The 16,625-nt window shown below is 41.3% G+C and overlaps 1 protein-coding gene across 3 annotated transcripts in view; it reads right to left on the bottom strand.

The window, feature by feature from the left end:
- Positions 1-15,813, bottom strand: part of LOC118674048 (zinc finger protein 527-like) — a 30,389-nt gene extending 14,576 nt beyond the window's left edge. The window contains exons 1-5 of one of the 3 annotated variants that reach the window (XM_036345226.1): positions 15,568-15,813; positions 13,020-13,092; positions 12,424-12,492; positions 7,365-7,491; positions 6,451-6,546 (exon numbers count right to left, since the gene is read on the bottom strand). In XM_036345226.1, coding sequence (XP_036201119.1) covers positions 6,451-6,546; positions 7,365-7,491; positions 12,424-12,450 — 250 coding nt within the window. In that variant the 5' untranslated portion in view covers positions 12,451-12,492; positions 13,020-13,092; positions 15,568-15,813. The remainder of the gene's footprint in view (positions 1-6,450; positions 6,547-7,364; positions 7,492-12,423; positions 12,493-13,019; positions 13,093-15,567) is intronic. The other 2 variants (XM_036345228.1, XM_036345227.1) reach the window with 2 other exon arrangements.
- Positions 15,814-16,625: the final 812 nt, after the last annotated feature.

Raw genomic sequence — 16,625 nt, 5'->3', positions numbered from 1 at the left:
ACCATACTTTTAAGGTTTTTCAAGAATTTTCTAGAAACCGCCGATAAATTTAGTGAGACCCTCAAGAAATCTAGTGAGACCCTCGAAGTTATGAAAAATGACCAACTAGAAATTAAGCATACACTGACTGAAATAAAGGATATTATGCAGAGTTCCAACAGCAGACTAGAGGATCCCAAGAATCAAGTCAAAGATTTGAAATACGAAGAAGCAAAAATCACCCAACTGGAAAAACAAAAAGAAAAAAGAATCCAAAATTATGAAGATAGTGTAAGGAGCCTCTGGGACAACTTCAAGTGTACCAATATCCAAATTATGGGGTTGCCAGAAGAAGAGAGAGTGCAAGATATTGGAAACCTATTTGAAGAAATAATGACAGAAAACTTCACCTACATGGTGAAAGAAATAGACTTACAAGTCCAGGAAGTGCAGAGAACCCAAAACAAAAGTAATCCAAAGAGGACCACACCAAGACACATCATAATTAAAATGCCAAGAGCAAAAGACAAAGAGAAAATATTAAAAGCAGCCAGAGAAAAACAATCAGTTACCTACAAGGGAGTACCTGTATGACTGTCAGCTGATTTCTCAACAGAAACTTTGCAGGCCAGAAGGGAGTGGCAAGAAATATTGAAAGTGATGAATAGCAAGAACCTACAACCAAGATTACTTTACCCAGCTAAGCTGTCATTCAGAATTGAAGGTCAGGTAAAGAGCTTCACAGATAAGAAAAAGCTAAAGGAGTTCATCACCACCAAACCAGTATTATATGAAATGCTGAAAGGTATCCTTTAAGAAGAGGAAGAAGAAGAAAAAGGTAAAGATACAAATTATGAACAACAAATACACATCTATCAACAAGTGAATCTAAAAATCAAGTGAATAAATAATCTGATGAACAGAATAAACTGGTGAATATAATAGAATCAGGGGCATAGAAAGGGAGTGGACTGACTATTCTCGGGGGGGAAAGGGTGTGGGGGGTGTGGGAAGAGACTGGACAAAAATTTTACACCTATGGATGAGAACAGTGGGTGGCGGGGGTGACGGTAGAGGGTAAGGTGGGAACTGGGTGGAGGGGACCTATGGGGGGAAAAAGAGGAACAACTGTAATAATCTGAACAATAAAGATTTAATTAAAAAAATATAAAAAATGAAGGATAGCAATCACATGATCTAATCTAATAAAAAAGAAACATGCAAATTGACCATACCTCCGCTATGCCCCAAGCCACGCCCACCAGCCAATCAGAGTGACTATATGCAAATTAACCCAACCAAGATGACGGCCTGGTCCCCCCCAACTGCCCTCCTCTGCCGGCCTGGTTGCCCCTAACTGACCTCCCCTGCTGGCCTGGTCACCCCCAACTTCCCTCTCCCGCGGGCCTGGTCCCCACCCAACTGCACTCCCCTGCCAGCGTGGTCACCCCTAACAGCCCTCCCCTGCTGGCCCAGTCAACCCCAACTGCCTTCACCTACCGGCCTGGTTGCCCCTAACTTCCCTCCCCTGCCAGCCTTGTAGTCCCTAACTGCCCACTCCTGCCAGCCTGGTCACCCCAACTGCTCTCCCTTGCTGGCCTGGTTGCCCCTAACTGCCCTTCTCTACTGGCCCAGTCACCCCCAACTGCCCTCCCCTGCCAGCCTGGTCACCCCAGCTGCCCTCCCCTGCCAGCCTGGTCACCCCCAACTGCCCTCTCCTGCTGGCCTGGTTGCCCCAACTCCCCTCTCCTGCCAGCCTGGTACCCTCTAACTGCCCTCTCCTGCTGGCACAGTCACCCTAACAGCCCTCCCCTGCTGACCTGGTCACCCCCAACTGCCTTCCCCTGCTGGCCTGGTTGCCCCAACTGTACTCCCGTGCTGGCCTGGTCACCCCTAACTGCCCTCCTCTGCTGGCCTGCTCGCCCACAACTGCCCTCCCCTGCCAACCATCTTTTGGCAGCCATCTTGTGCCCACATGGTGGTGGCCATCTTGTGTGTGGGTGTGATGGTCAATTTGCATATTACCTCTTTATTATATAGGATAGTACTGGAAGTCCTAGCCACAGCAGTAAGACCAGAAGAAATAAAAGGCATCCAAATTGGAAAGGAAGAAGTAAAATTGTCATTATTTGCAGATGACATGATACTGTACATAGAGAACCCAAAAAATGCTACCAAAAACTACTGAAACTAAGAAATTAATTCAGTACATTAGGAGGATACAAAATAAATATTAAAAAAACAGTTGAAATTTTATATACCAGTAATAAACTATCAGAAAAAGAAACTAAAAAAACAATTCCACTTACAATTGCATCAAGAAAAAATAATGTACTTTAGAATAAGATTAACCAAAGAGGTAAAAAACCTGAACTTGGAAAATTATAGATACTGAAAAAAGAAATTGAAGCTACATATAAAAGGAAGCATATACTGTGCTAATGGATTGGAAGAATTAACATGATTAAAAATCCATACCACCCAAACCAATCTACAGATTCAATGCAACTCTTATCAAAATGCCAAGTGCTTACTTCACAGAATTAGAACAAATACTCACAAAATTTACATGGAACCACAAAAGAACCTGAATAATCTTGAGAAAGAAGAACAGATTTGGAAGTATCATGCTACCCGATATCTACAAGGCCAGAGCAATCAAAACAGCATGGTACTGGCATAAAAACAGACATATAGATCAATGGAATAGAATAGAAAGCTCAGAATTAAACCCATGCCATTATGTTCAATTAATATCTGACAAAGAAGGCAACAATAATACAATGGGATAGAGAAAGTCTGACTTTCAGTCAAGAGAGCAGCATAGGTAAATGCAGTACTTGCTGCCTCCCACAACCACATCAAATTTACAACTAAAAATATAAAACAACCATCATAAAGAGCCACTTGAAATCTAGCTGAATGGAAGTCCTATAACTAAGGAATTAAAGAAGTACATGAAGATTGGTAAGAGGGCAGAGATGTGGAGTGGAATTGAGGAACCGGTTGGTACCACACCCACGTGTGGTGGTTTAAAATTGGGAGGAATATTTTTGCTGTGAAGGTTTCACCCGAGGAGTGAAGGGTCTTGCCTCACAACAGCCTCATCAATCAGCTGCCTCCTGCATGCCCCCTACTGGGGATCGAGCCCATAATCCAGGCATGTACCCTGACCGGGAGTTGAACCATGACCTCCTGGTTCATAGGTCGACCCTCAACCACTGAGCCATGCCAGCAGGGCGCAAGCAGAGCTCTTAAAGGGCCCATGCACCGGACTTAAGACTCCCTCCCTCTGAGCTCCAGCATTGAGGCAGCAGCTTGAAAGGAACCTGGGACATTCAGGGAGGAACTAACTTGTCTGGAATGAGGACAAGAGCTAGAGGAGAAGCTTTCTCCCAAACAGGAGTGCTGGTGGAGAGGCCAGTGTTCCTTTGCTGAGCCCTCCCTGTGACAGAGCTGACAGGCTGAACCATATCTGAATCTCCATCACCCTGGCTCACACTTTTTGCCCTGCCCTGGTGATTCCCTGAGACCCCATCTCTCCCTACTTGCAGGCCTATCCAAGATGTTTCCAGTGGCTTTTTCATACAACTGGCCTCTCTTGCCTCATGCTTCAGACATTCCTAAAATCTCTCAAACAAGCAGCACCTGGCCTCATCATGCTCCATACAGCTCACTAAGTGGCCCCAGATCCAGCATTAGTGGCAGCTGGTGTTGGTTCAGAGCTTGGCTTCTCCTGGACATCTCCAAGCCCAGCACAAGTAGCAGCCATCTGAAGATAGCTTTGTAGCTCAAAACACAGGCAGCAGGTGACCTCAGACTGCACCTCCTGGGGAGCCCGAGCCAGTTCACCCAGGGGACAGGTTTAGACCACAATGAAGCACCATGCAATCTCTTCCACAAGGGACACACTCAAGGGGAGGACTCAATAGGCACAACAGTCCCACTGACATGAGTCCTGCTCCATGGAATGTGCCCTAGCACAGCTGATGATTCTCCATGGTAGTCAAAGCCAGTCCTTGTAGCCAACTGGCCTACAGATAAATACCTCCCATTCATATGCCAAAAGCAATCAAGGCTCAACTACAACATGAGGGTATACACAGAGGGGAGGGGAAGTACCTGGAATGCCCACCTCAGGTGAATGGAAAGGCTGTGCCACTGGACCCTACAGGACACCTACTACACTAGGCCACTCTACCAAGCCTGGGAGATATAGCATCTCTACCTATACTAAATAGAAACAAAGAAAGGCTGCCAAAATGAGGAGATAAAGAAACATGTTTTCTGAAGAACAAAACTCCAGAAGAAGAACTAAACAAAATAGAGACAAGCAATCCACCAGATGCAGAGTTTAAAACACTGGCTATAAGGATGTTGAAGGAATTTAGAATAAAATAGGACATGGAAACTATAAAAAAAAAAAACACTCAGAAATAAAGGATACACTAACTGAAATTAAGAATAATTTATAGGGAATTAATTGTAGAGTAGATGAACCCAGGAATCAAATGATTGATTTGAAATATAAGGAAGCAAAAAGCACCCAATCAGAAAAGCAAAAAGAATCCAAAAAAATGAGGATAGTTTAAGGAGCCTCTGGGATAACTTCAAGTATACCAACATTCACATCATAGGGGCACTGGAAGGAGAGAGAGCATGAAATTGAAAACCTATTTGAAAAAATGACAGAAAACTTCCCTAACCTGATAAAGGAAATAGACATACAAGTAAGTCCAGGATGTGCAAAGTCTAAAACAAGATGAATCCAAAGAGGCCCTCACCAAGATCCATTCAATTAAAATGCAAAAACTTAAAGACAAAAAGGATCATAAAAGCAGCAAGACAAAAGCAACTGGTTACCTATAAGGGAGCTCCCATAAGACTGTCAGCTTATTGTTCAAAAAAAACTTTGCAGGCTAGAAGAGACTGGCAAGAAATATTCAATGTGATGAAAAGCAAGGACCTACAACCAAGATTACCCAGCAGAACTATCATTTATAATCAAGGACAGATAAAGAGCTTTCTAAACAAGAAAAAGCTAGAGTTCATCACCATCAAATCAGTATTATATGAAATATTAGAGCATCTTTTTGAAGGAGTAGGAGAAGAAGAAGAAAAAGAGGAGATTTAAAATATTAACAATAAAATGGCAATAAATACATATCTATCAATAATTGAATCTAAAAAAATCAAGAAGAACAAAAACAGACTCATAGATACAGAGAACATATTAACCTCTGCCAGATAAAAGGGGGTTTGGGAAATGGGTGAAAAAGGTGAAGGGATTAAGAACTACAAATTGGTAGTTACAGAATAGTCGTGGGGTTGTAAAGTATAGCATAGGAAATATAATCAATAATATATTAATAACTATGTATGCTGTCAGATGGTATGAAACTTAATGGGATGAACACGTAGTAAGTTGTATAATGTCTAATCACTGGAATGTACACCTGAAACTAATATATTATTGTATGTCAACTGTCATGCAAAAAAACTAGTAAAAATGATTTTTTTTTTTACAAAAAAATAGTAATCTTTATATGCACAGCACTGCCGTGACAAGAATTTAAAATTCATTATAATGTAAACACTGATTTCAATCAAAATTATGATTTTGGTGAGAGTGAGAGTGGGGCATAGGAGATATGTGTGTGTGTTTGCATGTGCATATGTGTTGGATTCGGGATAAAAAAAGTACTAAATTGTTATTTTCTTGGTGAGAAAATATTGATAAGGATTAAACTTTAAAAAAACAATTACAAAATAGCAACATAAATATATTTGTTAGAGACATGAAGGAAACACCAAAAGAAACTGCAAAATAAAATAAAGTAGATCCCTCTAGGGAGAGGGAAACTGGGAAGCAGGGCAAGAGACTGTCTTTTTTAAAGGAATAAGTCTTATAAAACCACTTGACTCTTTACTTTGAACACTGTGCATATATAACTTTGATAGTAACTTTCATTAAAATAAATCTATAAATGTATACAATTTTGACTATAAATAGGAAAGAAGAGCTGGGAAAGACTGGAATTCAGGGTATAGGTAGAAGTATTAGAGAGAATATAATTTAAAAGATATAGGAAGGCCCTAGCCAGCTTGGCTCAGTGGATAGAGCGTCAGCCTGCGGACTGAGGGGTCCCGGGTTCGATTCCGGCCAAGGGCACATGCCTAGGTTGCGGCTCGATCCCCAGTGGGGGGGGGGGGGTGTGCAGCAAATCAATGATTCTCTCTCTTCATTGATGTTTCTAACTCTCTCTCCTTCTCTCTTTCTGTCTGAAATCAATAAAGAAATATATTTTAAAAAATAAAAGATATAGGAAAAAACCCAAGGTGTAGGTGAGGTTTCAGGGAAGTTCATGCTAAAGAGATTTCAGTTCTCTTCTGGAACCAGGGAAGCCTGCTCATGACCACTTGTACTGAAACCTTACAACAGCCTGCCCTACCCAGTTCCCCATCACTCACCTGTATATTGGCCATCTGACATCTCTCTCTCCACTACCCAAGGTTCCTTCCCTTGCTCCAATAAGGAGATCATGTTGGGCTTGGAAATGGAGAGTCCTGTTTACAGAAAAAAATGAAAGTGAGAGAGGCAGATAGAATATTCTATAGCTGTTCCAGGACTCACATCTCTTGGTCATTAGGCAAGAAAGGACATTAGATGAAGGGCTAGAGAATGGAGGATGAAGAATATGAAACTTCTTCCATAGCAGTGGTTCTCAAAGTGCTAGAGCAAAAGAACCATCACCTAGTAACATCAGAAATATATATTCCCAGTCCCTAACCCAGACTTATTGAATCAGAAAACCTAACAGTTCTCAAACTTTCATGGGCATTGGAATCATTTGGAGGGCTCATAAAAACCCAGACAACTGGGCTATTCCCAGAGTTTCTGATTCCATAGTCTAGAATAGCCGTGGGCAAACTACGGCCCGCGGGGCGGATTCGGCCCGTTTGAAATGAATAAAACTAAAAAAAAAAAAAAAAAAAAAAAAAAAGACCATACCCTTTTATGTAATGATGTTTACTTTGAATTTATATTAGTTCACACAAACACTCCATCCATGCTTTTGTTCCGGCCCTCCGGTCCAGTTTAAGAACCCATTGTGGCCCTCGAGTCAAAAAGTTTGCCCACCCCTGGTCTAGAATGAGACCCCATAATTTGCAATTTAACATATTCCCATGGCACACTGATACTGCTATTCCAAACCATTATTCTACAGCAAAGGGTGTTACTCATTTCTAACTCTAAAAATATAATTCAAATCATTCCCTGAGAATAGAAGTAGAAATTCAGCTAACCACTAAATATTCCCAATGGAGGAAGCAAAAACACCCCAGAGGGAAGGTTTTGAGTTATGGGGAAGAGACATCCTTACCAAGCCATACCAAATTCCCGTAGTTCTCCAACATGACATCTCTGTATAAAGCCTTCTGAGATGGGCTCAGCCATTCCCACTCTTCTTGGGAAAAACCTAGAGCCACATCCCTAAAGGTTACCAACCCCTGAAATAAAAAAAAAAATCTTGTTTGTCAAGTGCTCCCATACAGTCATAGCCAAAAGGAGGAGGAGGAGGAGGAGGAGGAGGAGGAGGAGGAGGAGGAGGAGGAGGAGGAGGAGGAGGAGAAGGGGAAGGGGAAGGGAAGGGAAGGGGAAGGGGAAGGGGAAGGGGAAGGGGAAGGGGAAGGGGAAGGGGAAGGGGAAGGGGAAGGGGAAGGGGAAGGGGAAGGGGAAGGGGAAGGGGAAGGGGAAGGGGAAGGGGAAGAAGAAAAGAGTTCTGCCAGAGTTCAAAGATCTAATTGGTCCAAGGAAAATTATTATTGGGGAACAAATACATGCCCAGGTTTTTCAAATATTTTAAGAAAAAGGGGGACATATCAAAAACAGACTCACCCCTTGAAAATTATACATGTTTGTGAAAGAGAAAGGAAATATACACAGAAAATATTAGCTTATAGCATGAAACATGAATTTATGACATGAAAGTATATGAATAAAGGCAAAGTTTTATGTTTTATGTTACCTATATAAGTATCAAGACATTCTTACAGGGAGAATTCTTTTATATTCCCCAAACTGAGATATCACCTGGCTCAAAGTAGTGAAAGAAGGTCTAGAATTTGGTTTTAACAAAAGTGTATGGTCTGAAATTTAGAATTTATATGTGAGGAGAAACTTCCATGAGTGTATCTTGAAGAAATAATGAAGCATATGTGAAGAGATTTAGATCGGAAGGTTATATTTAAAAATTTGGAAAAAACTTACATGTCCAAAAATTAGAGTTTAAGCTATACCACTGATATAACAAGCTGTATGAGGGGAAGGATACATGCTTTATAAGCTCATGTATATCCAGTGTCTATTATAAAACCTGTCACATTGTAAATACTCAAGAAATATTTGCTTCTTAGTGAAGATCCTTATGTACATCCATATGAAGGAAAAGTACTCAATACTTCAAAATGACAGTTCCATTTTGCATTGAATGGTCTCATTTTTTATTAAAAATAATTAAATATCAAATATGGTTATTCTACACAGTAAGATATGAATAAAGGTGGCTAGAGAAAAGAAAACATAGAACTACATAGTGTTACATAACTTTCATGTACACCTCTACACTTCTGCGTTGCGGAAGGCTAACCTATACTGATGACATCAAGAGACTCCTTTTTCCTACCTCATTTTTAGTTGGGTTAAAATCACACGCAAGATATGGGAGGGAGGTGATCAGGGCTCAACATTTTTTCTCCTGGCTCCCTCCTTATAACACCACCTGTGTGATCTCTGTCCTTCAATCAAAGGCCACAGTGGCTGTCAAGGGACCTCCCCAACTCAGATATCTCTTTCTTTGGGTTCAGGCCTAAACTCAGTAAACCCCAAGGTATAGCACTATCCTTTGTAGTTTTTCTATATACTTGTAAATAGTCCCCTTTTGAGTTTCTTACCAAAACCCTGACTGATTAACATGTTGATCCAATGTACTTCTAGTATATGACCAGAGATTCAACAAAAACACCACTAGGCAACTCTACTATGCTTCCTTAATAAATTCACTCTTCCACTCCCCAACGACTATTTCATACTGGCTGTCTCTCTAACCACCACCAAGTCCTATCCTGTTCTCACTCTGAACTTCTTCATCCTCTAGCCCAGCGGTCACCAACCTTTCAGATCTCGCAGACCACTTGGTCCGCGGACCACCGGCTGGCGACCGCTGGCCCACCGTATATGTTTACTGACCTGTATCTGTACTCATATATTCTGCCTTCCCTCTGTTACTACAGATAAAACTCTGGGCTTCCTATCTAAGACCAATCCCTCCACTTGTACAAACAAGGACATTGTCTCCTTTCTTCCTTGTAAACATCATGGAGATATCAGAACCTCCCTTGTATTACCAGTATTTTCTCACTTTACTGAATTATTCCTATTAGTATACAAACTGATGCAATATTTTCCATCTACAAATAGATAGATAAACAGACTTCTTCCCATGATCTCACTCTGGCTATTGTCCCATTTCTCTACTCTTTTTAATAACAAAAGTCTTAACTGTGGTAATATACACAATGGAATACTATGCTGTGGTAAAAAAAGAAGGAATTCTTACCATTTGCAACAGCATGGATGGAACTGGAGAGCATTATGCTAAGTGAAATAAGCCAGTCAGAGAAAAATAAATATCACATAATCTCACTCATTTGTGGAATATAATGAACAACATAAACTGATGAACAAAAACAGATCCAGAGACAGAAAAGCATCGATCAGACCATCAAACCTCAGAGGGAAGGGAAGGGAGGGTGGGAGTAAGGGGGAGAGATCAACCAAAGGACTTGTATGCATGCATACATGCATATAAGCCTAACCAATGGACACAGACATCAGGGGGGTGAGGGCATGAGTGGGAGGGGGTGGGGGGCAATGGGGGGATAAGGACACATATGTAATACCTTAATCAATAAAAAATTTAAAAAATAACATAAGTCTTCCAAAGACTTGTTTGGATCAGTGATGTCCAACAGAATATAACATGAGCCACAAATGTAATTTAAACTTTTTTAGTAACTACATTAAAAAGGTATATGCAATAAGTAATTTAGTAATATTTTTATTTAACCCAATATATCTAAAATGTTATTTCAACCTGTAATAAATATGAAAATATTAATGCTTTACATTACTTTTTTACTGAATCTTCAAAATCCAGTATGTATTTTATACTTATATGGCACATCTCAATTTGGAGTAGTCACATGTAGCTAATGGGTACATTATTAGACATGCCTGTCCAGAGCTCATAAACATGCTCTGGGTATTTGAGTTTCCAGAATTTCCCACTCAAATGGCTTCAAGCCTACTTCCAGAGCCTGCCTATACTTCTTATGTGTCCAAAGTTCTTTTGATCTGTCTCTATCCTCACTTTTTTAGCCCTCTATTCTCTTTTAAATCTATTGCAATGATGCTTTCATTCAAATCACTCCATAAAGTAGCTCTTTTAAGGCTATCAGTAGCTTCCATGTTACTAAATCCAGCAGTCAGTTCTCAGTCTTCATCTTCCTCAATCTCTCTCAGAATAATGTAACTCAGTTGATTATCACCTTGAAAATTTTCTACTCTTGACTTCCTGGACCCATACTTTTCTGGTTCTCCTTCTACATCAATCCTGCTCTTTTTTGCTGGTTCTTCCTTTTGTTGTCAGCCTCTAAATGATGAATGCCCTAAATTCAGTCCTTGACCTCTTTCCTAACTACATTTACCACAGTCCTACCCTCAAGGTAATCTCATCCTGTCCTGTGTATGGCTTTAAATACACTAATGGCTCTCAAGCTCACATCTCCAGTTCTGAACTCCAGATATATAATCAATATTCCTCTTGGATATCCAATAGGTCTCTCAAACTTAATATATACAACTCAATTCTTTTTTTTCTTTTTTTACAGAATGGGTACCTTAAAAAAAGAAATTACCATTATTGGTGCATAATTTATATCCAGTAAGATGCACACGTTTCAAGTGTATAAATTTGAGTTTTAACAGCTTTATACATATGTGACTAGAAACATTTCTGTCACTCCAAAAGGGTTGCCCCTTCACCGTCAACTCCAACCCCCACTCCAAGGCAACTACCAATCTGCTTTCTGTCACTATAAATTCGATTTTCTTTTCTAGAATTTCACATAAATGGAATCAGATGGTGTGCCAGTTATTGATTTATGGCCTCACAGTTGCAAGTTGCTAAAACTGCAGTTTGGCCCTTTTAATCTTTTTACCTTTGCGGACTGACGTAATGTTAACTTTTTCCAGTAGAGGGAGCCAGGGAGATGTTGCAAGAGGAAAGTGCTTTGCTTCTAACTTCCAGACATGTTCCCCAGGGCAGGCAGCTTCTCCAGCCCAATCCCACTGTGTGCCTGCTTCTCCAGGGGCTGGCAGCCAGCACCTTCCTCAGGCACCCACCTCAGGCAGTTTCCTAGCCGAGTGCCTCTGGTGAGACACTTCTTTGTAAACTGTTTTTTCTAGCACCCTGGAGAACTGACTTCTGGTAAGTTCCAGAGGGTGGATTCCAGCAGGTTCCACAAGTGCAGCACCATAGAGACTCCTTTGCCCTTTAGTGAGTCAAGGCCAAGGGTTTTCCCATGAGATCAGGGTCCCTGGGATGTCATCGAGTTCTCTATCTTAGATCTTAGGGTTAGCAACTGCTCCTCCTATCTGCTGTTTATATATTCTTCAGCAGTCTCTTTATTTCTTAGTAGCCAATCCCTCTTACTCCAATCCCCTGCTATAATGCATAATGTATATTTAGCCTTCTCTCTTCAAACTACTGTGTGGGTTTCAGGCTCCTGATTGGACCTGACAAATATAGTATATGCCTCCTGTCTTCTTTCCTTCACCGTAATGTCTGCATGATTCATCCACATTGTTGCATGTATCAGTCAGTAGTCACTCCTTTTTGCTGAGTAGTATTCCAATGAACAGATAAACCAGTCTGTTTATCCACTCACCATGATGGACATTTGGGTTGTTTCCAGTTTGGAAAAATATGAATAAAACTGCTATAAGCATTCATGTAAAAGTTTCATCACATGCTTGAGCATAACACTGAGTAAAAGAGATACCAACTGTCTCATGGAAGGATTATATGAACAAACTAGAGGCCTGATGCAGGAAATCCGTGCAAGAGTAGGCCTTCCTTCTCCCAGCTGCCGGCACCAGCTTCCCTCTGGCACCCGGGACCCAGGCTTCCCCTGCAGCCCCGGCTTCATCCAGAAGGACATCTGGTCTAATTAGCATATTACGCTTTTATTATTATAGAAAATGGTGGAGAAAGAGAAGTGGAGAGAGGACTCACTGGGCTATCTGTGACTCTCTCTGTAGTCCAAAGTCCTAAAAAATGAGGTAGCATTTCTGGAAACAAAGTGAAAACCTCAACTTACCTGGGATTCACACAGTCCAACAGCCATTCTTCCTTCCTTCTTCAATTTTCTCTTTTGGAGAACAAAGTCCTGAGAAGGGACAGTTAAGAAAGAAAAAATGGCAGACCATCCCTATGTTGCTGATCTTAGACTTACAAAGATAGAGCTATTGCCCATGTTGTGATCCCCACAGCCTCAGCCCTACTCACTTTCAAGATCTGAGAAAAAGGCCAAAACTGATATTAATCCCTGAAGTTATGACTAATAAGAAGAATATATAGCCTGAATTCACCAAAATCTAAAATCCATCCTATGGCTAACAAGGAAGTATGATCTGGTCATGGTTGGCCCTTAGACCTCATTGTCCCCTTGTTCACTCCACTCTAGGCACACAGGTTTCCTTACAGTTCCTCAAACACTGTGTGCAGTCTTTCTTCAAGGCTGCTGTTGCTTTTGCTTTTCCTATTGCCTGGACATGCCTCACTCCCTCTCTTCATTTCTGTGCTCAGTTGTCACCATATCAGAGGGACTTCCAGTCACTTTTTCCTTATTTTGATTTATTTTTCTTCTTAGCATTTAACACGCTCTAACATAGTACTTATTTTTTCCCTACTTACAGTTGTCTTTCCAATCAATGGTGTAGATCTAAGAGAGCGAGGATTTGTTGGGTCCACTGGTATATCTCTAGTGCTACAATAATGCAAAAATCATTATTAAGTTCTCAAAAAATATTTGGTAAGTGAATAAATAAATCTTACTGTGACTCCTGTAATATGTAATATGTTGTATTTATCATTAACTTATGTAATCTTCACAAAACTGCAAAGATAGTTGTTATTATCACCATTTTACCAACAAGTGAAATTGAGGTTCAAAAAAGCTTAAATAACTAACTTGAAGTCATAAGAGTCAGACTATAGTGTGACTCAAGCACTGGTTCTCTTTTAAGAGACCACAGTGCTTGAATGGAAAATATTCAATATAAACTGAGAAATCAATGCCATATATTTCTTAGAGAAGCAGCTTTCGGGATGGTATATGTTACCTCTATTATTCTACAGAAATGAAGCCTGAGGCAATCATTGCCAAATTTTAACACTAAACCAATAACAAACTCCATAGCCTCAAATATGTTCCTTGTACTCTCAGAGCCATCATTTCTCTATTCTGAAAACGAGAATAGTTATGCTTGACCTAAAATTTAGGATACATGACACCCTAATTCTGGGCTACTCTGCACTAGCCAACTCAGTCTCTAACAAAGTTACTTCCTTAGTGCAATGCAGCTTGAAATTGTCCATAAAAGCCTTTGTAATCTGAGAGGAAAATCAAAGTCTTCTCAGCATCTGAGAGCCCTAAGTAGTATCTGCATAAAAGAAATGTATTTTAAATTTTTATTTGCAAAAAAGCTGTGTATCCTTTGGGTAATATTTTCCAAGTTTGAGATGAGCCATCTAAAAAAAAGCTGTATTAAAGACTTGAGCATTATATAGCCCACAACCTGCTCCCAGACTCTCTACTCCTTCACTCATTGTCTATATGACCTTGGACAATTTAATCCACTTCTCAGAAACTTTTTTTCCTTACTGTCAAGATTGCATGAGCCCAACTCTTGGCATACAGAAGTGATCCTTGTTTCCACTTAGATTCTCATACACATTTGGAAAGGAAACGAGAATATTTTTATTTATTAACTGAGAAAGTCAGAACCAAAAATTTAGCTCACTTAGTACATCAGAAAAAGAGCTGTGGATCAACCTCTCTCAGTGCCAAACATGAAAGAGTATGATGAGGAAAATGTTAAAATCTCCAATTCCATGGCCAAAGGAGAGGAAGACTGAGCTTTCAGGTTTCGATTTCCCATTGCACAGGCAGCCAGTTTGAGGATGGTCTCACTACAAGGTCCTCAGACTGGGTTCTGTGATTCACAAAGGGACTGAAGGAAGAGAACCAGATTTAGTTCTTATGTTCCAGAGGTTCCTAATCCAAGACCACCGACAATACTCTCTAATACCCTTAGAACCCAGGGCCTCTATTTTTTACTTTAGTGATTAAAAGCAAAGACTAGAGCAGGGATGGGCAACCCCTGGCACTCGTTCCAAACATGGTATGCCAGTAACTTTTGCTGGCACGCAAACCCCTCTCTTATAATCTTCCATTTACAGTGGTGAATCTTTGTTCTCAGTGATGAATTTTGTTAAGTCTCGTAATAGGAGTAGCCTGACAGATGAAAGTTGTCGCTCTGAAGGTCACAAAAATATAAACCTGATGTAAAATCTGTCATTAGTGATGCAGCAGCAGAAGTCCCACTGATAATATCAAACGGAGTCATAGAGTTTTCTATCGGACTATCAGTGTACATATATACATTAAAAAATAAATGTATTTTTCATCATCATATACTGTGTGTTTGTCGCTCGAATGAATTTTATTATTTTTTCAAGGTTCTTCACATACGTACACCTTAAGAGATACCAAGTAGGCGTAACATGTTCTCAAAAAATTAGGGTTGGCATGCAGAAGAATTTTGAGTTAGAGATTTTGCTGGTTTTGGCACGCACTCACAAAAAGGTGGCCCACCCCTGCTCTAGAGCTAATCCCAGTTTTGCCAATTATTAACTGTGTGAACCTGGGCAAGTGATTTTAATCTTCCTGTAACTCACAGTCACAAGCTGAATCACACATGCACACCAATTCTCATCTAGTCACACCCATAATGTCATACACAAACATAGTCACATTAACACAAAGTTAGAGATGGTGATAACACAATTACTCTGACACACACACACACACACATACACACACACATACACACACACACAGTGACACAAAATCACATTCTAGCCCTGACCGGTATATAAAATACATAAATCAATATATATTTTATTGATTTTTTTACAGAGAGGAAGGGAGAGGGATAGAGAGTTAGAAACATCAATGAGAGGGAAACATCGATCAGCCGCCTCCGGCATACTCCCCACTGGGGATGTGCCCGCAACCAAGGTACATGCCCTTGACCGGAATCGAACCCGGGACCCTTGAGTCCACAGGCCGATGCTCTATCCACTGAGCCAAACCGGTTAGGGCAATAAAATATATTTTTTTAGAAATCACATTCTATCACACCTGTAGCCTGTCACACGGTCACCCTATGACACCCACCTGGTCGTCGTCCCGTCTCCCAGGCGGTCCACCCCAGCTCACCTCTTGCTCCCCGCGCAAAGCCAGGCCCAGCTCACCTCCCAGCACCGCGGGTTCTGGAAACGTGACGAGCCACCCGAGACCCGCGACGTCGTCTCCTAGAATCCCCAGCGGCGGGGAGAAGGGCCGGAGGCTGAGGCACGCTGGACCCCAGAAATCGGCTGGGGAAACATGCAGCTGCACGGGCTTAGACTGTCTCAGCTTTTCCTTGACACTCAGCGAACCACCAGCCCCAGAAGGCTTTGCGCAGCAACGTTCTTTGCTAAACTACATTTCCCAGAGGGCTCAAGGCCCGCCTCTACTTCGCGCTATGCGGTACCGGAGAGCTGAGTGCCTCTCAGGGCGACACTGGGCACTCAAACGACGCTGAGCGACTGCGTGTGAGGAAACGGTGATGCTGCGAGTGTGTGTGATTGTAAGCTTAGGTGTGGCCGTTGTTTTATGTGTCTGTCGCTGCACAATTTGTGCTTGCGCACAGGGGCGACGGGTTCTGTTGGTGCTGAGAGCTTCTGAATTTTAAATCACGTCCTGTGATTGGGAGTCGTTGTGTGACAGACTGCGGGTCTGTCGCGCGGAGAATGTAAGTAATTGTGGTTGTGTGAGAGTACTGTGGCTGCCTTTGGGTTGACCGGTTTTGTAACTGTGTTGTTATTCTAGAGGTCGCAGTTTACCCGCGACAGGGGGTGGAACTTTGTTTCTAGTCTCGCCTTTAAGGTTGAGTCCCAGGAAGAAGTCCTTATGTGTCTCAGTGTGTAACTGTTTACAGATCTACCTAACTGTTCTTCCATCCCCATCCCTCACCCCCAGCCATAGGCGGGGTCACTGTTATCTGCATTTTTATATTCCTTTTCTACTTGCACCTGATGTGATGTGGGCACAGAGAGTAAGTAGATTCCATTTGTAGGAAGATGCTCATTTGCACCAAAGCCATTTATGTTGTAGCCAGTAGCTCTGGAGTTTCTCCTGTTACTGCTTCCACCTTTTCATTTTACAACTTTAGTGTCCAACTTTAAGAAACT

The sequence above is a fragment of the Myotis myotis genome, unplaced genomic scaffold, assembly GCF_014108235.1.
Source record: "Myotis myotis isolate mMyoMyo1 unplaced genomic scaffold, mMyoMyo1.p scaffold_m19_p_19, whole genome shotgun sequence".
Taxonomy (NCBI): domain Eukaryota; kingdom Metazoa; phylum Chordata; class Mammalia; order Chiroptera; family Vespertilionidae; genus Myotis; species Myotis myotis.
This window is presented reverse-complemented; position numbering and strand designations above follow the sequence as displayed.